At 40.4% G+C, this 21512-nt stretch overlaps 2 protein-coding genes across 2 annotated transcripts; both read right to left on the bottom strand.

Annotated features, from left to right (window-relative positions):
- Nucleotides 1–2: 2 nt before the first annotated feature.
- On the bottom strand, nucleotides 3–8761 carry LOC138592330 (lysosomal cholesterol signaling protein-like). The gene is made up of 16 exons (XM_069663098.1): nucleotides 8573–8761; nucleotides 7853–8365; nucleotides 6560–6959; nucleotides 6082–6250; nucleotides 5827–5982; nucleotides 5352–5435; nucleotides 5142–5262; nucleotides 4958–5042; nucleotides 4575–4665; nucleotides 4292–4487; nucleotides 3611–3700; nucleotides 3340–3470; nucleotides 2334–2429; nucleotides 2184–2248; nucleotides 1936–2073; nucleotides 3–1729 (listed from the first exon to the last, which is right to left on the bottom strand). The coding sequence occupies exons 2-16, from the start codon at nucleotides 8286–8288 to the stop codon at nucleotides 1534–1536; spliced, it is 2454 nt and encodes an 817-aa protein (XP_069519199.1). The 5' UTR covers nucleotides 8289–8365; nucleotides 8573–8761; the 3' UTR covers nucleotides 3–1533.
- Nucleotides 8762–13609: 4848 nt separating this feature from the next.
- On the bottom strand, nucleotides 13610–19717 carry LOC138592602 (lysosomal cholesterol signaling protein-like). Its single transcript, XM_069663435.1, has 13 exons — nucleotides 19366–19717; nucleotides 17880–18279; nucleotides 17624–17792; nucleotides 17365–17520; nucleotides 17032–17115; nucleotides 16810–16930; nucleotides 16608–16692; nucleotides 15401–15491; nucleotides 15131–15311; nucleotides 14767–14885; nucleotides 14449–14544; nucleotides 14294–14358; nucleotides 13610–14161 (listed from the first exon to the last, which is right to left on the bottom strand). The coding sequence occupies exons 1-13, from the start codon at nucleotides 19715–19717 to the stop codon at nucleotides 13771–13773; spliced, it is 2310 nt and encodes a 769-aa protein (XP_069519536.1). The 3' UTR covers nucleotides 13610–13770.
- Between the last annotated feature and the right edge of the window lie 1795 nt (nucleotides 19718–21512).

Genomic DNA, 21512 nt, shown 5'->3' with positions numbered 1-21512 from the left:
TTATATATATATATATATATATTTATACAGCCCTTTGACAGAATAAAAAGCAGTTAAAACAGTTTTCTCAACATGTAAAAAAAAACATTTGGACTTTAAAAAGCCACAAAATATAATTAATTTAGCAGAGCGACTAAAAAATATTACAAATAAAATCCAACTTCAATCTCATTACGATTTTTACAGAGAATATTTTCAAGTTCAACACTGTTGAAGTACTCACATGCATTGACTTTCCCTGAGTCCATGCTACCACATAATGGTAATCTCTTAATCATGTGTTTTAGTTTTAGAGAGCAAGTCTTCTTTTGTTGCACATAAAAATGGCCATAGCTGCACTGAAAATGAATGGAGGTTGTTGCTGAAATGTATTTGAATGCTGCTAACATAGCTCAGATTAACAGAGAGGCCGCTGCTCTAAATACATGCAAAGTCGTGTGAAACTGCAGGTTATCAAAGCTACAATGCTTTATGTCACGAAGCAAGTTAACTTGTGAAACTAACTCAATAAATAATTAAACTACTTATTGATAAGGCATGATCACATGTTCCTTCTTGCCTTTGTCAACTGGCTTTGGTACAAGAGTGATAATACATTGAAGGGTCCCCCTCAAGAAAATAATACATTCAGCAGTGGACTGAGTGAACTCTTTGTGTATGATTGCTCACACTATGACATCACATTAAGCAGAACAATTCTAGGTCAGAGTGCATGTACTGGCTGTATAAAACCGTCTGCAAGACGGCCCTTAAAAAGCAGCAAAGTCTTGTTTCAGCCTTTAAAAATGAATAATTGGCTCTTCAGTAGTTATGGCTATCAGTCCTTTCATTTAGGTTAATATGCGAGTCATTGGCTTCATGCAGTTAAAAGGAGTCAGCAACATCACTACAACAGTGTGACACAGGGCAGGGAACACCGACAGATTAGCTGTCTGACATTGTAAATTAAGTGTAACATATTAACTTGTATAAGAAACTGGCGTATCTTAAAAACTTTTTCTTAGTCTGTCTGTTGAAGACTTTAATTAGAATTTAAAAACGTACCCATCATGTACAGTTTTAATGGGATGTTGCCGTTTTTTCACACCAAGAAGGATTTTAAATGTGATTTGGGGTCCTCAGTTTTACCTCTGATTGTATGGCTTGGTGCAGATAAATAGGGGATTTTCTGGACATGTATGATCATCAGCGACTCACGGTTCTGTGTCAACTGTTGTCGCGATGTTGCAACTTCAGATCTCACCAATGTAAAATTTAGAACTGCTAAAATATGACTGAAAATATAAACTGCTAATTCCCTTTAAGAACTCGTCCACACAATACCAAACTGTGTTGTTCGCTTCAATATTTCGCTTCACTTGACAGCATTGTGCTGTTCTGTACAGTGTGGACAGTGCAAACAGGTACTCTTTAAAGGTCAGTATTGTTTATCCCTTGTGCGGGACCTAAAGCTGCACTTTCCAGTTCTTTTGTCTGAACTTAAAATGCCATTTATCTTTGGTAAAAACCAATGTCGACTTTGACCCTTGAGACTTATGTCAAGAAGCGGTAATGAATCTGACTGTCTTGGAAGCCGTGTTCCTGATTGATGTGCTGGAGCACACCCCCCTGCTCTAACCTTGTTCCATACAGTACCGCCTCGCCCACGTCCTGAGCCAAGCCCACCTGCTGGAGCCACTCCACCAGTTCACAGCCAAGAAAACAGTCCACCATAGTCCTCTTCCCACACCTGAAAGTGAAAAGAAGTATTCACCCAAGCATCAACATAAAAGCAGAAAAGAACCAGTTGTAGCCCACATGCGGTTTGTTAAAGTCATTTGTTTAGTGAATGACCAACTGCATTTGTTTCTCTACAAGTCAGGAAACGTGTTTATTCAAGACAGTTCTCCTCAACCTTTGACCAGAGTAACAGCGACTAAGGCTATGTGCCCTCACCTTCTCATTTTGACAATTTCATGAACACACTGGATCTTGTGGTATTTGGTGAACTGGCTGCAGGTCATCCTGATGTCCTCGGATAAGTCAGTCTGCGGCTGCTCGTATCGCTTTCTTCTATTCCACAGGCTGTATAACCTAACACCATTCACACACACAGAAGCAAAACATAAAGGCATGGACACAAACACTTGTTAAGAGTAGTATACTATACATACACAACACATACAGTATGTTGTTAAAATTACCTCTTCTTAAATGGAAGTATGATCAAATGCTTGTCCAGGCCAAACAGGGCAAAGGAAAGGAAACCCTGGTAACAGAAAACACATCATGACATCGGTGTGACAATTCATGCTCACAATCTTGGTACTGTTTCTAGTGTCTTGATCACCAACCTGTCCATAGTTGGCCACAGCACAGAAGAACTGCAGCTCCAAGTAGAGTCTACCAGGGACGCGGTTAAAGAGCAACCACAAGCAGCTGGACAAGTTCTGTCAACACAGCATAAAAAGAGGGGTTTTATTTTCACGATGGAAAGCTCACGAATCACGTTGACAGAACTAGTTAATAAAATCAGTTTTTACAAACCATTTTTGTAACATTCTATATTTAGAGTTATACCCCTTTCCTAACCCTAACCCTAAATTTAGCACGTTGACGCGGGTTATTCAGATCCGAGAAGACCCGCTAATAGATGCCGATTGTCTCTGTTCCCATTGCCAGTGGAGTATACTCTTCTCTGCTGAATCACCGTCTGACGTCACAAACGCGCCCGCAACACGGTTAGTAAAAAGTGAAGATGTTACGGTGGTTAGGTCGTTATTGTATCTATCACTTAGTCTATTTATCAAACTCGGCGCCGACAAATTTGGAACGATGTTCGAGCGCTGCTTGGACGGAGACGGGCGGAATTTGTAGCTGAGATGACGAGGAGTTGCAGAAGTTACCGACGGAGCATAGCATCGCGCCGGAGAGGGGTCGGAGATTAGCGTGTTGAAACAGGTTTTGTGTTCCCATCAATGCCGATCAGAGCGGAGGCTATAATTACCGCAGAGTCATTTGACCCAGGTCTGAATGCATATTGTAACCTTTTCATTTAAGAAAAAAAGCCAGGTGTTAGCAGGTTTACAATCACATGCTACGACACATTTAGATCCATTGGTATTTACAGTTCAGTCTTATTTAGTTTAGGTGTTATCTTCTAATGCCAATAAAGACTGACGCAACAATTTTCTAATGGGTTTCTTTGCTGAAGCCTTCCAGTGTTACTGACAGGAGGTGGAAATTACACATCTCGGCCATTTGTATCTGATTTGGCTTGTGATGCACTAAATATAATAATGCAGGCAGTAAAGGCTGACTTCATGTCACTGTAGAAGTGAAAGGTGGTGGTTTACTCACAGCAAGCAAGCTGACAGTCAGGAGCAGACATAAGAGCACGTGACGGGCCACTTGTCTATCTGCAACCTGTTGGAGCTCCTCCGTATTAACAAGCAGGCAGTCTGTGGACGCGCAGCTGTTCTCACACTGACCTGAGGGGGGCAGCAGAACACAGATTCACAAACTGTTCCTTATTGAATTTAAACAAAAGCTGGACATTCTTCACTCAATGATCACATGATTATTGCTGCTGGAAATGGAAATGCACATATGTTTTTTATTAATACAATACCTGCGAGTGTGCTTGGTGTGTTGTTTATAGTTGCGCTGATGATCATGTCAGGCATGGGCTGGGGTGGTGCACAATCACATATGAGGCACGCTGATAACAGAGATAACAGTCAGACTGATTGTTGACCCCATTACCAAAACATCCTGTCTATGTGTTTATACTGAAAGAGCAAAGAGCAAGTGATATAATCTGTGGAGTAAGAGTGAGAGTCACAATAGACAGAACCAACCCAATGACCTTCAAAACACATTCATTTAACTTTTATTGTGTTCACTTGTCGTACCTGTTTGCATCGATTAATATAGTGTTTCTCACATCGTTACATTCCTTTCGTGTCCTTTTGTCTTCCTACATCAGCATTCAACAAGATGATGTGTTCAGTGTCGCCTGTATTACTTTAGATAAGGAACTGAACTCATCAGGAACCTTACATGTCACGTTGCCTCCGGATAAGGAAATCCAGTAAAAATGTTTCTTCCCCTTAAATTTTGACTCGTCGGTGTTTAATTTGTGATTTCGTAATTTCATTGGCTTTAAAAAAATGACTTCAGATGTTTCAACAGCCTCTTTATGCTCATGTGTCGTGACTTTAATCAACAGCTATTGTACTTAGCATTTTAGTCTTTATTCATTGTCACTGAAGTGACACCTTCAAACAAAAATCTCCTTAGTGGAAAGTACCTCTGTTGAGATCTCCCGACGATGTCACAGGCTCAGACGGTGTCAGGATTTCTGGATCAACTTCAATAATAAGATCCTCGGTAGTGGTTTCCTCTTGGACATTTTCATTGTTGGACCAGCTTCCTCTACTGAGGCACACAAGAGAGCACCCTCCAAGCAATATACCGAGGGCAACTACCACTGAGGTGCAGATTATCTGTTAAAAAGGAAACGCATACAGAAATGCAGATTTAAAAAACGGTTCTTAAGTGGCAGAGAACTGGATGATTTTCACTTATGTTACCTGTGGTTTGCCGTAAAAGAAGGAGGAGTCGATAGTGTCAGACATTTGTTCCCCAGAAAATAACAGCACAATAGTTATTAAGGCTGGAAACCTGTTAATATACAGAACAAATGTGACACATTAACAAGTGAGTGAAACAGGATTGCACATTAAATAAGCAGGGACTTTAAGAGTCTGTTTAATGATTTATATTAAACTATGTTGGCACTCCTCCTCAGTACACTTAATCTTAGTTTGGGGTTTGAACTTGTTAATGTGCTTAAGTGTCCCAACATGTGAATTCTACTGTAGGGCAGGTAATCTGGTTTTGCCACAACTTTTGGCGGAGCAGACAAACTACGTTAGTTTCATTTCTGTGTTGGGTCTTGTTCAAAATGACTCACCCCCAGCCTGCGAGGACCAACACGGCTGGAGAAACTTTCAGATCCTCATACTGCTTCATGAGCACAAGACAGAGTGCTATCAGACCTAAAAAGACAAAATGTGCATTACACAATCAGCAATCAATCTTAAGCCCTTTAATGTGAGGCTAATGTGGATGATTGGCTTTGTGCAGTCACAGCGTACCTGGCCACACATAGGTGCTGTAGAGTGAGGTACATAGTATTGTGAAAGTCAGGACCTGTCCGATGTTGTTGTCCACTTCGATCACGAAGTTCCACAGGATCATCCCGACACAAGTTATAAACTAGATACCATATCATAACAAACAGGCATTTACTGATTAAGTTACACATATATATGTGTTTTGTCAATTTAGAGAGGATGTGTGCTCACCTGTGCCAAGAGGAGGTTTACTGTAAACATGTGAGGTAGCCTTTTGAATTTCTTACTTAAAAACATAACAGCAATTGTCCACACCTGTCAGAGAAAACATTGCTTAATATTTAACAACATCACTGAATAAACATTAAACTATCTCAACTTTCTCACAGTTTACAGCCACAAGTTTCAGGTTCCCTAAAAGTTACACTGAAAGTGACATTAAATCAGGAAGTAGACTTCTCAACATCTGTTCGCACACTTTCTAAATGTTGGAAACTTTTAATATAAACCTGCTTCTTCTCCAATGTGTCGCAATGTTAGATGAAGGGAGGTGTGAAATATGGTTATAAAGACACAGCAGGTCAAACCTGTTCTTTTACTTCTCTGTGATCTATTATAGATGACTTAATGAATTCGTTGTTTGTCAGTATGTGAGATCAGCCAACAACAAGCTAACAAACAGTACTGACATGTGGTTGTGACTCACCAGTGCAATTAAGCTCAATATGCTTATGTCAAAGGTGACGCTCTGCAGTGAATTCATCAAAACCTGTGGATCCATCCAAGGGATTGAAAGTAACCAGGCAGAAACATACATTATTGGAGCGGAGAGAAAAGTGCCGACCACCATCCCAGAGGTTACCTGTTTGGAAGCATTCAAAACATTTCAACATTATAAGTGAGGTTCAGGTGAAAATGTGGTAATGTGGAGATAAACGGCAGATAGATGTAAACAACTCACAACTTCCAGCTCTGCGTTATAATAGACAGCATAGATGGCTACACTTGGTGCAGTGGGGAACACTCCGTAAAGAAAGGCGTAATTGGAGAGGCTTGAGTGGTTCAAAGCGCTGGTGTTGCTATTGTCCAACAGATCCACCATGTCCTTACAGATCAGGGGCATTAGCAACCTGAAAATCAAATAGAAAGATTATTTGGTTTTGATACTGAGACATGCAGTGCTACTTAAATATTTACATACACTGGCCATTATCATGCTGTACAATCCTACGCATGTCAACCATTAAGGTTAAAGGCTTGTGGTCTGAGAAAGGCCCGAGTCACCCAAACCACTTACACTAAACAACATGTTGGGAGCAGTTGACAAAGCCCTGACTTGCTGACTCTGTAGAGTCCTTAGGCATCTATCATCATAAAAGGCACTGAATAACCATAACAGAAAATGACATTTAGGCACAGTAAAGACGTGTTTTACTCACAGTTTAGCTGTAGTAAGTAATATCAGTGTCACGACTGTGGATCGTGTTAGTTTCCTCAACTGGCCCACCATGGACAGACCCAGGTAGAAGAGAGCTGCTCCCCCAAAAGAGTTGGCCAAACCATCCACAAATTGGGCCATGAAAGCAGGAATTTCTTGGTGCAGGACAAAGTGTGCGGTGATGCCGATGATAACCATGAATACTATGGGGTTCTTCAGGACCTGTAAAACTACAAGTCCCGCTATCAGGAGTTTGCTCTGCTGGTGGTTTCCCTGGTTCTTCCATTTCTGGATCTCACAGAAGGAGAAGCCGATGGGATTAAGAAGCATCAGGGAAACAGGTGCAACCAAGTAGATGTACTGGAGGTACTCTGGGTGAGTGCTCCGGTACAGGGCGTCAACTGTGGATGAAGATTAAGACAAATGGCTCAATATCAATAAAGCATACTGTGCATCTTAATTGTTGCAAGTAAGTCAAGAAAAAATTGTTTTGCAAAAAGCAACTCAACTCTGCAACCAAGTACTTAAACATCCTTGCAATCAACTTGTGTGATGTACTACTCTGTGTAACTTTGTATTTTGTGTCTTGTGTTGTCTAGTTTGCTTGAGTGCTGTTCTATCGTTTTGTTGATGTTTTAATTGGGACCTGCCAAGGGACTGTCGGCAAAAAAGTAGCTTTAAGCTTATTCTGGTACAATACATAACATGGTGAGATTTATTAGAAACTATTGTAAACTGTGTAAAATGAAATGGGTTGCTTTTGCTATGAATTCTGCTGGAATGAAAAACAAGTGCTAATATGGATGTGGAAATTTTCATTACTGCCACTTACTAAATTGTGCTTAAATGAGATTTGTTAATAATTCAAATAATAGGCTCAGATAGCTATTAGAAAACCTGACTGTCAAAAGAAACATCTTGCTGTGTCAGTTAGTCCGGTTCTCAATATCTGTCAAGCACACCTGCCTGTTTTAATTAAGTCAGTTTTAATTAAATGTTGCAAGCATACGTATGATAAGAGCTGTTTTTATGTTTCTGCAAATCCTCTAGTTTGTGTACAAAATAATGACCCCTATTTTGCTAAAAACAATGATCACACTCTCTCAGTGTGGGAATTTTTCCTCACGAACAAAATTTTGACCCCGAAAAGCAGTAAGAACCAACTTTGTTTGTAGTGCAACAAATGGATAATTATACATTCTGTCTGATGTATGGGCAAACATTATGACAGCTTGCTTACAGTTGCAGCAGTGAATGACAAACACTGTGGGTGGTAGCCTTAGGTAATACTTACCTATGGGATATCCCAAAGCAAAATCATTGCTTTGGGTGGCAAATATTGAGAAAAGCCCAGCTTTGCTGAAGCGGTGTTCAGGACTGGCAACAATCAACGTGAGGACGCATACAATGGAAAACACACACACTTTGGCTATGAGGATGCTCCACAGGAATGGCCAGATGACATCACCAAAGTCCAACAGAACCATGTTCTTGAACAGCAGCGCCGGGAGGGCAAACTTGGACACAAAGTTCCCCAATCCTTTGGCCTGGGTGGATGTGATGATGTTTGCCCTCCCTGCGATGTATCCACATAATATTATCCCAAAGCACTCCAAGAGAGCCGGAAAGAGCTTGTCTACTGACATGGTGCCTGAAGCAGCAGAGGAGTCCGGGTCTTCCTCCTCATATGAAAAGTTGAAGTTGGTGGTTCTGCCCAGCGGCGCGTCCATCGCGTTGATCTTCCCTCCTGTGTCAGCGGGTTGCTGTCATAGCTGGTGAGCCCTCATGTTAATGTTTCTGTCTGGCTCTGTCAGATACAATCATAGGAGGAGTTAGCCGTTACAACCGTCTGCTGCAAGGAGAACAAGATAGCAGAGTGCTGCGCTAACTGCGTAAGTTAACAAAAACAACTTCATACGAATTAATGACTTCTTTATGACAATTTAAAGCGTTGCCATATAGCCATTAAGTGACGTTATGGCAATTAAAAGAAGGTTATTAAAGTCACTCTCACCTCTGAGCGCAGTTGTGCCCTCTCTTCTACCATGTGTCAGTTAAGCTTCAGTAGCTGTTAGCCAGCAAGCTAAGTGAGGCTTAGCATTAAACTGGTGGAACGAGACCTGCGCAGCTCTTCAAATTACTGCGTGAAGCTCCTTAACTACACAAAAAAGCCTAAACATGGTCCGCTGTACGAAACCGGTCACATAGCTCTGGGCTGACTGTTACAATTTCGTTTCACATAGGTCTGACTTTAGTTCCCACCCAGCAACTTTCACAATCAGCGATTTGTCAACAACGACTTCACCAATCACGCTTTCAAGAGGCGCCGAGGGGCGGGGCTGACTCTGCCTACCTCAAGCGCGTCCTCAGTATTTAAGAAGCTATGGAAACCCATTCCAGCCAGTGAAAGGGGAAAAAAAGACGAAAACTTGGCCTTGATTATAAAATATCCCCATGTTTAGTCATAGTTATGAGATGAAAAGACATAATAATGTGACAGAAATTCAAAAAATCGACAAAAAAGACACCATTATGGCATACAATGTCAAAATTCTGACATATAAGACATAATGATTATTAAAAAGTTGAAAAATATTGATACAAAGTCATCAGTATAAGCAGTCAAAATTCTGAGAAAACTATTAAACATTAATAATATTGCTAAAATTACAAAATGAAAATGATTCAGAGATTTTATAAAAAATAAAAAAAAAGAAGAAGAAGAAATTATGAATTTATGAACTAATTAAAAATAAATACAGCCCCAGCTATCCACTAATTCATCCTGATGTTGATCACAATCCTTGTTGCCCTGGAGGTACAGCCCCTCCCTCTTCTCCCTCTCCATAATTTGCATATCTGATCTGTGTTTGTTGTCTCTCCTATCTGTTTAAATGCTGTGCCTCTCCTGTGTGTGCACGCCCTGCTACCTTCTTTTCTCGGTCTCGAGGGTGGAATGCAGGTTATGTGGCACAGGTGACAACATCTGAAACTCCCTGGGACCCACGCCTTCATGTTTTACAATCCACATGCATCTGTAATTTGTGCTCCATTATACTGTAGAAGCTGTGGTATGGATAGGTACCCAAGGGAAAAAAACATATTTTAAAGCTACTGATGTAAAGGCACAACATTTGCATTAGTATTTGAATGTCACATAGAGCGTTGACAGATTTTCTTTTAAAGTCACAGAGTTTTGAAGCAGTCATTAGCACCCCCAAAAAACATGTTGTTCCCACTTTTCAATTGTACATATTTCTCTGCCCCACACACACACACACACACACACACACACACACATGATCTTGTACATAAGCAAATAGGAGCATTCTTCACACACCAAAGAGCAAACAAACATAGACCTTCACATGCAGTACATGTTGCGAATGTCTGAGTGCTTGCAGGGCGACACACATTTAACACTGAGCAACAAACAGTTCGTCTGAGAAGTTAAACAGGTAAAACATGAAGCACAGGCCTTCAGAGCATGCTCAGCTCAGCTGCGTGTCGGCTGCAGCTTCAGGTGGGCTTTGAATATGTTCGCTTTATAAATGTCTTTAAGTTTGTTTTCTGAAGTCCCATGTATTTTTCTTCTGTTCTTATTAATTATTTCTACTGTATGTGTCATGTTGTGTGTCACTGCTGGCTGTAAAACAAATTGCCGGTCGGGGATAATGAAGATAGGCTATCCTTGATCCTTGAAGTTACATGAGCAGGCCAGAGCTCAGTTTATTTAAGAAGGAAGGCTGTAATCCGCTGTGTAAATAGCACCGTCGAAGGTAGGGAACTGTTCTTATCTAGTCAAAATAACACTGTGTCACCCCAGGATGAAAAGAAAATGCAGAGACAGGCAAAGCAGGATAACTAATTGTTAACAATATAAATAGGTTTGCCCCCTCGCCATTTTTCACCGCCCCAGTTTTTGTTTAACAGGTTGTCAAAGTCTTTTGGGGTATGTGTAATCAGTGGGAAGTATGTGTCTCTGATGTCCTGGTGCAGGTAGTTAAACAATGTAGCTCTGTTTCCACCTCCTGTTGAGTGCAGTGGGTGCAGAGTCTGTCCTCTTTAGGGAGCCAGGTCTGCCTGTGGCGGCCTCTTTCGATAGCCATGCTGTGCTGCCTGAGTCTGTACATATGATTTCCTTAGTTTTGGGTCGGTCAAAGTGCTCAGGTATTCTGCCACTGTGTATTCTCTGTTTGCTCTGTTTTTTTGGGTTGATTCTTTCCAATGTATTGAATAGTTTTCTTTTTGTTGTTTTATAATTTGGTTTAGTCTAATTGGGTTTGTGTCTGGGGGCTCTGCCTGTGAACGGAGTCCCATGACCAGCTGGCTGAGGGGGCAGCTCTGTCCAGTCTCTCATGAGGTGAGGGCTGGAGCGTGTCGGGGTCATTTTTTTTAGATGTTTTTTTAAATTTAAACGCTCTCTTTTGGATTTTGGTAATAGTGGATATCGTCCTAATTCTGCTCTGCATGCATTGTTTGGTGTTTTTTGTTGGAATGCGGAGAATGGATTTGCAGAATTCTGCGTGCAGTCTAGTCTAGTCTATTTATTTATTTTTAATGTATCTAATGTATGTAGTGCTTACATACTTATGACTGTGTGTTTATTTCAAAGAAAATTAAGCAGGAAATGCAATAAGGAGCCTGAGAGCGACTTCATCTATCAAATAACTTTCTGGAAATCTTATACAGTAAAAAACAACAATAACAACGGCCCGGGAAACACTTCAAAATAAAAGCATTGTGCACAAACGAGGGGAGTCAGAATTCCAGATCGGGCTTTTACTTTGAAAAAGCATACCGGAAGTGTTGACGTAATTTACTTTCCATGCCTGTGACTTTTACTAAAGGAAGAGATGTAAATATTGCTGTCAGAGATCAATCAATAGCACTTATCACATTTCATTTTCACCGTGTGTTTTGTCCAAGAATCGCGAGCGGCTCGCGGTAAAAAAAAAAAAAAAGGCGAGCCTCCTATTCTCTAGATTTTCGGCGCGTGAGCCGCGCGACTCACGCCGGCGGTCTGAAGGCACTAACCTGTTTTCATGCATTTAAATTGATTTAAAATGAAAATGAAGACATTCCGCTGCCGTCAAGCACACGCCACGCTTCCAGTGTGAACCAGTCTGCTTCTCCTTTCAAAATATTCTCTATGATCGTGAACACACAACATTTGGGTGTTTTGATTAAACTAAATAAAATGTTCAGTCAGCTACCACTAGATGGCGATATAATGCAGAGAAAAGGGTGAGGGGTCGTTCTCCAAAGCATGCCAAGCTTAGAAACCGGCCTGATTCATTTCAAGTCCTTCAGTCTCTCCTTAGACCTGTGATTCCCAGACTTAAGAGGAGGGAAGAGCTTAAAGAGGACTAACAGGATGTGGTAAAGTAGACAAAAAAAAGACCTCACAATCCCTCCAAAGGGTACAGTAGGCTAAGTAGCACATTCATCTGCAGATGGATTGCTCATATGCGCAAAAGCTTTGAATATGCTGCTGAAAGGAGCCTGAGGTTAGACTTTTTTTTTTTCCACAGGTGTTGTTTCCAATGTCAAAAATAAATAAACAATATGATGCCTCTTTTTTATTGGACCTTCTATTAATCTTCACTTTTTTTCCTGTTAACTTTTGGATAATATTGCCTGTAAATTACTAAAGCAAATAAATTGGCCAATAGTTTTTAAGTTGATCCGCTCACAGCTGGTTGGCATGATGTATGAAATCAAGGAAAGTGGGTCACAAGTGGTCATTGCTTAATTTTGCAGGGTCACAAGACAAAAGGTTGGGAGCCCCCAAATAATGTCCATTACACAGAAGAGCGGATAAGGTGCTTGTAGGTGAACAGAAGACAACGCATCTTTATTTTAACAGACATACAAATATCCCTCAAACCAGCACATTTTACCCATAACATGTAATCTGACGACACGGCTGCAAAGGAGAGCTGATTCTGAGGGTCAATAGTTTCCTTTCCTTGCGATCCAATTAGTCTACTTTTAGTATTTAGACAACAACACAATAAGCACACTGTTTGCCCAAAAAAGAAAATCACATTAAAAGATTAAGTGGCATTTTTGCTCTGTTTTTAAAACTAACAATAGCACAAGTAAACAGCTTCTGAAACCATTTCGGAGGTAAAATGCAAGACAAGCTGTTTTTGTTGCTCACGCAGAGAGCAGTAATCCCAGAAACCAGCTTCTCTTCCACACTTTCCTGTCAGCAGCCGTATCAGAAACTGGGATCGAGTGATGTATTATACATTAAAGCAAAGGCCTGCTTTCAGATAGGACAGCACAGAGGGATGCTGGGTAATGAGGCAGACCGACACACTGGGAACACGGCCAGATGTGTGCAAAGCAGTGCATTTCCTGTAGCAGTTGAGGTAGGAACACCTCAGACTGACAGTTGAGATTAGAAACAAAGATTTGTCCAACATGTCTATCCTGTGTTTTTCTATATCGCTTCTATTGTGATGACACAATACCAGCAGACGAACTGCTTTACAGCAATTCTTATTTCAGTTTCACTACACTTTACGTTCTAATCCTTGAATGTGGGAGTGAACCTGGAGCGAACCATAGAGGGAGGTGCTGTTTGTTGACATGGAGAGAGGCAGGCATGGAGGCAGACACACAACATGCAGAAAAGGACTCGGGCTCAGCCCAAGCAAAAACGGAACCGCCAGTTACTGTCAAGCCTCTCCTGTGTCTGACGGCTGAAGATAAAACTACCGCAAGGAAACAATTAGACTAGCTTAGCATAAAGAGAGAAAAGAACCTGGTCTTTGTGTTAAGCTAAGCCTCTGGCTGTAGCCTAATATTTAGATTAGCGACAGATTAGAGAGCGGCATCAATCTGCGAGTTTAAAAGGTTGGCAACAAAGCAAATAAGTGTATTTTCCAAGGTTTAAAACTGTTAGCCGACAAATTATTTCCCGTCCAGCATTGTGTTTACTCAAAAAGCATCCTCAGAACATAACAGAAAAACAAGCACAATGACTTAACAGACAATCCAAATGTAAAAAATGTATAGTTTAATCATCACAGCTTTATCTTTTAACCATCAGTATCTCAGAACACATACAAACAAATCAAACATTTTGTAATTGATACATGATGATTTAAAGGTTATAATCAGTCCATCAAAATACATCCACAGAACAAATGTTAAATGTATTTGATATCAGCTGATGGTTAAAGTTCTCAGCACAATGATTTATTTCTTTAACCTTTTCTTCTTACTGCCTTTCCCTTGGTGTTGTCGCTCACTTCCTCTGGGTCTTGGGTCCTTCTTGGTTGGTGCTGCACCAGGTATCTGAGAAACACCGGCCACATAATGGATGATCACTTCTGGGAACTCTTCAGACACTTGAAAGCATTCTGCTCTTGAATTAGCCTGCTTTGGTTTTTGCTCTTTTTCCTCCTCTGGATCCTTTTTCTCTGGGCCGCTACTGCTTTGTTTCTGTAAGTTTGCAGGGATATCCTCTGGCCTTCTATTCGTAAGGTTTTTATTAGGCCTCGTCTTCTTAGGGACCTTATTAGCCCACCTCTTCTTAATGGCCATAATGGGTGTTCTGGTTTTCATATCCATGTCCATTTTTCTGAGCCTTTTGACAATGGAGACAACATGCTATTTAGTGTTAAGTGTGTACAGAACATACAGTTTGTTGTAAGTATAAAAAACATTTGAAAGTTGCTTCAGCTTGTGGAAATGTTTCATTACAATGAATGTTCTTCACCTCTTCTTAAACAGCAGTGTCATCAAGTGTTTGTCCAGACCAAACAGAGCGAAGGAGAGAAAACCCTGGCAACAGAAAACACGTCATGTCTCTGGTACTGTGGAATAGCTCATGCTCACAATCTTAGTGCCATTCGTAGTATTTTAATATCTAACCTGTCCATAGTTGGCCACAGCACAGAAGAACTGCAGCTCCAAGTAGAGTCTACCAGGGACGCGGTAAAAAAGCAACCACAAGCTGCTGGACAAGTTCTGTCAACAATTAAAATGTTTTTTATTTGAGGTAAAAAATTTCTATTTTCAATTTTCTAAGAGTTTCTTTGCTGAAGCCTTTCACCCATACTGACAGGAAATGGAAATAACTTCCTTAGCCATTTATATCTGACTTGGTCTGTGATTTACTAAATGTAATAATCCCAGCAGTAAAGGCTGACTTCATGTCACTGTAGAAGTGAAAGGTGGTGGTTTACTCACAGCAAGCAAGCTGACAGTCAGGAGCAGACATAAGAGCTCATGACGGGCCACTTGTCTATCTGCAACCAGTTGGAGCTCCTCCGTATTAACAAGCAGGCAGTCTGTGGACGCACATGGACCTGAAGATGGTAGCAGAGTAAAGATTTAAAACACTGTCTTACCAATTTAAGAGAGACATTTGTCCTTTTCAGCTACCGTAGCTTCTGGCAAGTAACTTTACATGTTAAAACTGCCTCTATATGCTCATGTGCTGTGGGTTTAATCAACAAACTACTCTACTTGGCAACATGTTCTTTAATCAGTGTCATTAGAGCTACGTATTTAAAGAAAATGTTGAATAAAAAATCTCCATAAGACAAAATACCTCCTGGGGCGACCGGCTCAAACAGAGTCTGGTTCTCTCGTTCTCCTTCAGTCACAAGATGCTCTGTATTGTTTCCCTCTTGGATGCTTTCATTTTGGGCCCAGCTTCCTCTACTGAGACACACAAGTGAGCCCCCTCCCAGCAATATACTGAAGGTAGCCACAACTGAGGTGCAGATGATCTGTCAGAGATAACACATATAGACATGCAGACAATTAAACACCTCACTGTCATCTTCAAATTAAGGAATGATTTCCACTCATGATGTACCTGTGGTTTGCCATAAATAAATGATGAGTCAATGGTGTCAGCCATTTTCTGCCCAGAAAAGAGCAACATAGCAGTTAATAAGGCAGGAATCCTGTTAATATGAAGACAAAAAGTCAACAGTCAGAGAAACTGCATTCCAGATTAAATAAGCAGGAAATAAAAGGTTGCTTGGGTATTTATATTAAACTAATGTGGCAGTACCCCTGTAAAGCTCCTTCAGTACACTTACTCTTAGTTCTCTTTTTCATTTACAATGTTACAATTTCATTTAGCAGACGCTTTTGTTCAAGCAACGCACATCTGAGAGTTAATACAACACAAGCAACAATCAAGACAGGAGGGAACAAAGTCTGTAAGTGCTAACAAACAGGTAGTGCATAGGGCTTATCTTATTCTATTTAAGTCTTTTACTTAATTTTATTCTAGTTCTGTGTTAATTGTTCTGCACCAAGATCACCAAAACAAATTCCTTGTATGTGTAAACCTACTTGGCAATGAACACCGATTCTGATTCTGATTCTGAAGGGGCAAGAACTACAAAATAAAATAGGAAACACTGAACATCAAACTCTGGACTTACAGGACTACAAAAATTAAACAGGAAACACTTGAAACCAAACTCAGCACCGACAGGGCTACAAAGTAAAACAGGAAATAATCGAACCCATGAAACACAAACAAAATGCACAACTAAAGTAGACTAAACAATGACAAGAACACGGGATAAACCAAGCACAAAACAAAACAATAAGAACTCAGGACAACAAGATACAACGTGACCAGGAAATAATATCTAAACACCAATACAAGGTTCTCTGCACTGGAGGTCACTGTGCTCCTTTAGGCACATTCTGTGCTGATTGTGGGCTCCTCTGAAGACCGTGAGTGATCAGCTTAATAGTATGATCTGTCTTCAAGATAAGCTTGTCTGGCAATACATCCCCATAGTGACATATTGAACAAATGTTTGAAAGCGAACTTTATCCTGTATCTCAGTGGACCACCCCTCTTCTGTGGTGTGAGGACAAGGTGTTTTAAATCCCCTTGGTAGGCATAGGATGCCGCTCCTCTTGATGCAGTTATCCCAACTGCCAACCAATGTGGCACTGATGAAATGGCGTTGGGCTCATAATGGTATGTCAGGACCTGAGTTCATGTGTGAAAGGGGCTTTCATTTCTGGGTTGACTTTTTTTTAAAGTGACTCACCCCCAGCCTGCAAGGACCAACACGTCTGGTGTAACTTTTAAATCCTCATACTTCTTCATGAGCACCAGAGAGAGTGCTATCAGACCTATAAAGATGAAATGTGCATTACAAAATCAGCAATCAAACTTTAGATTTCAAAGCTCTCCAAGGAAAATGATGTGAACTTAATGTGGCTGATTGGTTTTGTGCAGTCACAGCGTACCTGGCCACACATAGGTGCTGTACAGAGAGGTACATAGCATTGTGAAAGTCAGGACCTGTCCGATGTAGTTGTCCACTTCAACCACAAAGCTCCACAGGATCATCCCGACACAAGTTATAAACTAGAGACCATATCATAACAAACACAGGCATTTACTGATGAAGCTTTACTAACAGGTTGATTTATTGTGTCAAATAAGAGAGGATGTGTAAGTGTGCTCACCTGCGCCAAGAAAAGGTTTACTGTAAACATGTGAGGTAGCCTTTTGAGTTTCTTACTTAAGAACATAACAGCAATTGTCCACACCTGTCAGAGGAAAAACAGATTTTCAAATTACTCAAATGATCGATATACAACAAAAAGATTGTTTAACAATTGAAGTATACAGTACAGCAGTTTCACGTCTGTTTTGTTAGTTTGTTACTGTTTACTGCGATAAGTTTCACCTTGCTACATTAGCTCAAACATCTTTGTTATTTCCCCATACTTGTCCAAAATAAGGCAGTATCAGAAGAAACAGCCAAAAAGTTTACACTGACATGCCGTTTGACTCACCAGGGCAATCAAGCTCATTATGCTTATGTTAAAGGTGACACTCTGCAGTGAATTCATCACAAGCACAGGATCCATCCGACGTATTGAAAGTAACCAGACAGAAACATACATTATTGGAGCGGAGAGAAAAGTGCAGATCACCATCCCAGAGGTCACCTGTTAGGAAGCAAAATCATGTACGGTGATTTTCAGGGGAAAATGTGGTACTGTATGGATAAACAGCAGTTAGGAGGTTTGCAAGTGCATAAAAACAACTCACAACTTCCAGCTCTGCGTTATAATAGACAGCATAGATGGCCACACTTGGTGCAGTGGGAAACACTCCGTAAAGAAAGGCGTAATTGGAGAGGCTTGAGTGGTTCAAAGCGCTGGTGTTGCTATTGTCCAACAGATCCACCATGTCCTTACAGATCAGGGGCATTAGCAACCTGAAAATCAGAAAGAAAGAACTTGATACCACTGAATAATCTCTTATAGAAATGGATTCTCAAGTCCAGTAAAGGTTCTTTACTCACAGTTTAGCTGTAATAAGTAATATCAGTGTGACGACTGTGGATCGTGTTAATTTCTTTAACTGGCCCACCATGGAGAGACCCAGGTAGAAGAGAGCTGCTCCCCCAAAAGAGTTCGCCAAGCAATCCACAAATTCAGCCATGAATGAAGGAATTGTTTGGTGCAGGACAAAGTGTGCGGTGATGCCGATGATAACCATGAATACTATGGGGTTCTTCAGGACCTGTAAAACTACAAGTCCTACTATAACGACTTTGTTCTGCTGGTGGTTTCCCTGGTTCTTCCACTTCTGGATCTCACAGAAGGCGAAGCCAATGGGATTTAGAAGCATCAGGGAAACAGGTGCAACCAGGTAGATGTACTGGAGGTACTGTGGGTAACTTGTCTTGTACAAGGCCTCAACTGTGGATAAAGATTAAGAAAAAAGGCTCAGTGACCTAGAAAGCTGACTTGGCATCTGACTTGCTGCAGCACAAATGTAGGTAAGTAAGTCAAGAACAAAAGTATCGGCAAGCCAAATCTGCAACAATTTTGTGTGAGTGTGTGTGTGGGTGCACGTGTTATGTACTACTATGTAAATTATTATGTGTCTGGTGTTATTGTTTAGTTTGCTCAAGTGCCGTTTTATTGTTTGTTGGTGTTTTAACTGTGATCTGCAAAGGAACTGCAGATGAAAATTAGCTTAAAGCGACCGAGCTTGTACAATGCATCAGGTAGTGATATTTATTGTTAATATTGTAGGCTATGATCCACTTAAAAATATAATGCAGGCCCTATGAACTGTTCTGGAATATAGAAAACTACCTAAAATAAATTTCAGCATAATTGTCAGTTATTCAATCATGCTTAAAGCTCGTGTGAGGAGCTTTCCGCTTGTGTTGATTTTGGCGCCCCCTGTGGACAAAGCTGTACATCTTATCTCTTTGCTGATATTGTCCTGTACATGCTTAAGTGGTGGTTTTAACAAAAAATCTCATCCTACTTTCTTTTAACAGTCATATGTATCACTCAATTTAAATTTTAGCCCTGGAAAATGTAAAGAAAGGCGTGCAGTTAACCGCTTGGTGTGACACCTACCCCACCGCCAGCAGTTTCAGGCATTAAAAATAACTGTATAAAAATAATCAATCTTGTCGCTGATGGTCTGGATTGCTTTTGTAGCTTATACAGAGTAATCAGAATTAATTTCAGTCTGTTCCATGACCAGCTAAAAACTCCTCACAGGAGCTTTAAATGGATTTGGTTTATAATTTGAAACAGCCTGAGAAGGCTACTATAGAAGCCTAAGTGCCTGTAAAACAAACGTATTAAGAAACTATTACTGGGCCAGTTAGTAAAGTTCTGGATGTGTTTCACGTACAGCTCTCAATTTTAGCCACAGGTAGTGAGCATAAAAGGATCAGAGATGTGTTTTTGTTTCTGCAAATCCTCTACTGTAAGTACAAAAATAGGCTTATACGTTAATACGCTAAAAGGCATTATACTTACCTATGGGATATCCCAAAGCAAAATCATTGCTTTGAGTGGCAAATATTGAGAAAATCCCAGCTTTGCTGAAGCGGTGTTTAGGACTGGCAACAATCAATGTGAGGAAGAACACAATGAAAAACACACACACTTTGGCTATGAGGATGCTCCACAGGAATGGCCAGATGACATCACCAAAGTCCAACAGAACCATGTTCTTGAACAGCAGTGCCGGGAGGGCAAACTTGGACACAAAGTTCCCCAATCCTTTGGCCTGGGTGGATGTGATGATGTTTGCCCTCCCTGCGATGTATCCACATAATATTATCCCAAAGCACTCCAAGAGAGCCGGGAAGAGCTTGTCTATGGACATGGTGCCTGAAGCAGCAGAGGAGTCCGGGTCCGCCTCTTCATATGAAAAGTTGGAGTTGGTGTAAGCAGGTTGCTGTTATGCCTCGGTTGCTGTCGTGCTCGGCACTGGCGGATACATCAAAGGAGTCAGCCGTTACAACCGTTACACGGGCTGCTGCAAAGGTAGCAAGTTAGCAGATTCATCCGCAGCACTAACTGCTTAACTTAACATAAACAACTTAATACGACCGAAATAACTTAATATGATAATTTAAAGTTTGCTATCATTTAGTAAAATTTAACGTAATAACCGTTAATAATGTCACTTACCCCTGAGAGCAGTTGTGTCCTCTCTTGAACCATGTGCAAGGTGGTTCTCAATCTGTCTTTCGGTCACCGCCCCCTTAACAATTATTAAGGTCACTTTAGGATAAACGAATGATTTACTAGGAAGAAATTCTTTTTTTTTCCTACAGGGAATACCGATAAGGACAGCTTCAACTGCCCTGATTACTTATTAGATACAAAATTATGAGATTAAAGGCAGAATTGGCCTATTAGATAAAAAATCATAACTATTTGATTTAAAGAGTCAAAATTATGACATAAAAGCCACATTTTATGGCAAATAATATCATTAGGCTATATATAATTCAGACTTATTTTTGACATTCTATCTAATAATGATGACTTTAGGTTTCAAAACTAGCCTATGACTTTTTCCAGTTTACATCTTTGTGCTGTTTTGCTTATCTTTGTTATGTCTTCACTTTGTATTGTTTGTGTCTCCTTGTAGACTTTATGCTATTTTTTTCTGTAGTTGTTTGCTTCTATTTGTGAGCTTTTTCCATCTCTATGCAGGCTTTTTATGTTGTTACATTTCCATTACAAAAAAACCAACAACAAAAAAACACTTTAAGTCCATTTTAGCCGATGCTCTGTTCTTGCTCCCATGACCCGTTAGGCCCTCAGGCCTATGCCCAGTTAATCTATAATTCGATCGGTAACGCTTTATAATACGGACCGCAACTTACTGAAAGAAACTAATTGCTCATTTTCTAATAGTAGTAACCCGTAAGTATGTAAAACAGAATACTTACAGTGTAAATAATTTCTCCTTTCCTCTAAAGTAACCCACGAGTACCTAGTACTTATAGAATAATGAGCATAAATCATTTCTCATTTTCTTTAAATTACACTGTAGGTAACTAGTACTAAAAAAGTACTCCCTTGTTCCACCATACCTACATTTAAGTACATGCAACGATATTATATTATAAGTCGTGGGTGTATTATAAAGCGTTACCATTAGATCATAGAGTCTAAGAAGTCCTACATGTGAAACCAGCCAACAAATTCAGGTGGTAACACAAGTTCATAAGTCAGTTTATCCGGTTCATTGTTCCCTCCACCTCTACTTTTCTCTCTCACCTGTTTGTTGTCTCTTCTATCTGTGTGAATGCTGTGCGAGCCTCTCCTGTGTGTGTGCAGCCTTGCGACCGCTTTCCAGGTCTCAGTGGAGAGGAGGTTGTGCTGCTTAGGTCCTACCTGTTTACAGCATCTGTTGTTACTCAATGTCCACCTAAATCCACGTCTTCACATATGGTTTACAATCTACATGCATTGATAATTTGCTGAATTGTTCCTCTGGTCGGCATCATTTTTTGCAAAAGCTGTTTGATGGATTAGCAAGAATGGAAAAACATATTTCACAACTTATATTGAAAACATATTTGACTGTCAAAGAGTGTTGACAGGAAAAATGATGTACATCCAAGCAGTGGCGTACTCAGACTGTTTAAGGGGCAGGATTAAAA

The sequence above is a fragment of the Semicossyphus pulcher genome, unplaced genomic scaffold (assembly GCF_022749685.1).
Source record: "Semicossyphus pulcher isolate SPU_LCO1_2020_fin unplaced genomic scaffold, fSemPul1.0.p SCAF_15, whole genome shotgun sequence".
Taxonomy (NCBI): domain Eukaryota; kingdom Metazoa; phylum Chordata; class Actinopteri; order Labriformes; family Labridae; genus Semicossyphus; species Semicossyphus pulcher.
Note: the sequence above shows the minus strand (reverse complement) of the source record. Positions and strands in the feature narration are given on the sequence as shown.

Coding starts and splice junctions, on each gene's coding strand:
- LOC138592330 (XM_069663098.1), bottom strand. CDS start 8,288: ATGGACGCGCCGCTGGGCAGAACCACCAACTTCAACTTTTCATATGAG. Junction 5,436..5,826: donor TATTGAGCTTAATTGCACTG/GTGAGTCACAAC, acceptor TTTCTCTGACAG/GTGTGGACAATTGCTGTTAT. Junction 2,430..3,339: donor TGACTGTCAGCTTGCTTGCT/GTGAGTAAACCA, acceptor CTGTGTTGACAG/AACTTGTCCAGCTGCTTGTG.
- LOC138592602 (XM_069663435.1), bottom strand. CDS start 19,717: ATGTCCATAGACAAGCTCTTCCCGGCTCTCTTGGAGTGCTTTGGGATA. Junction 15,492..16,607: donor TTGGTCCTTGCAGGCTGGGG/GTGAGTCACTTT, acceptor TCATATTAACAG/GATTCCTGCCTTATTAACTG. Junction 14,886..15,130: donor TGAGCCGGTCGCCCCAGGAG/GTATTTTGTCTT, acceptor TACCATCTTCAG/GTCCATGTGCGTCCACAGAC.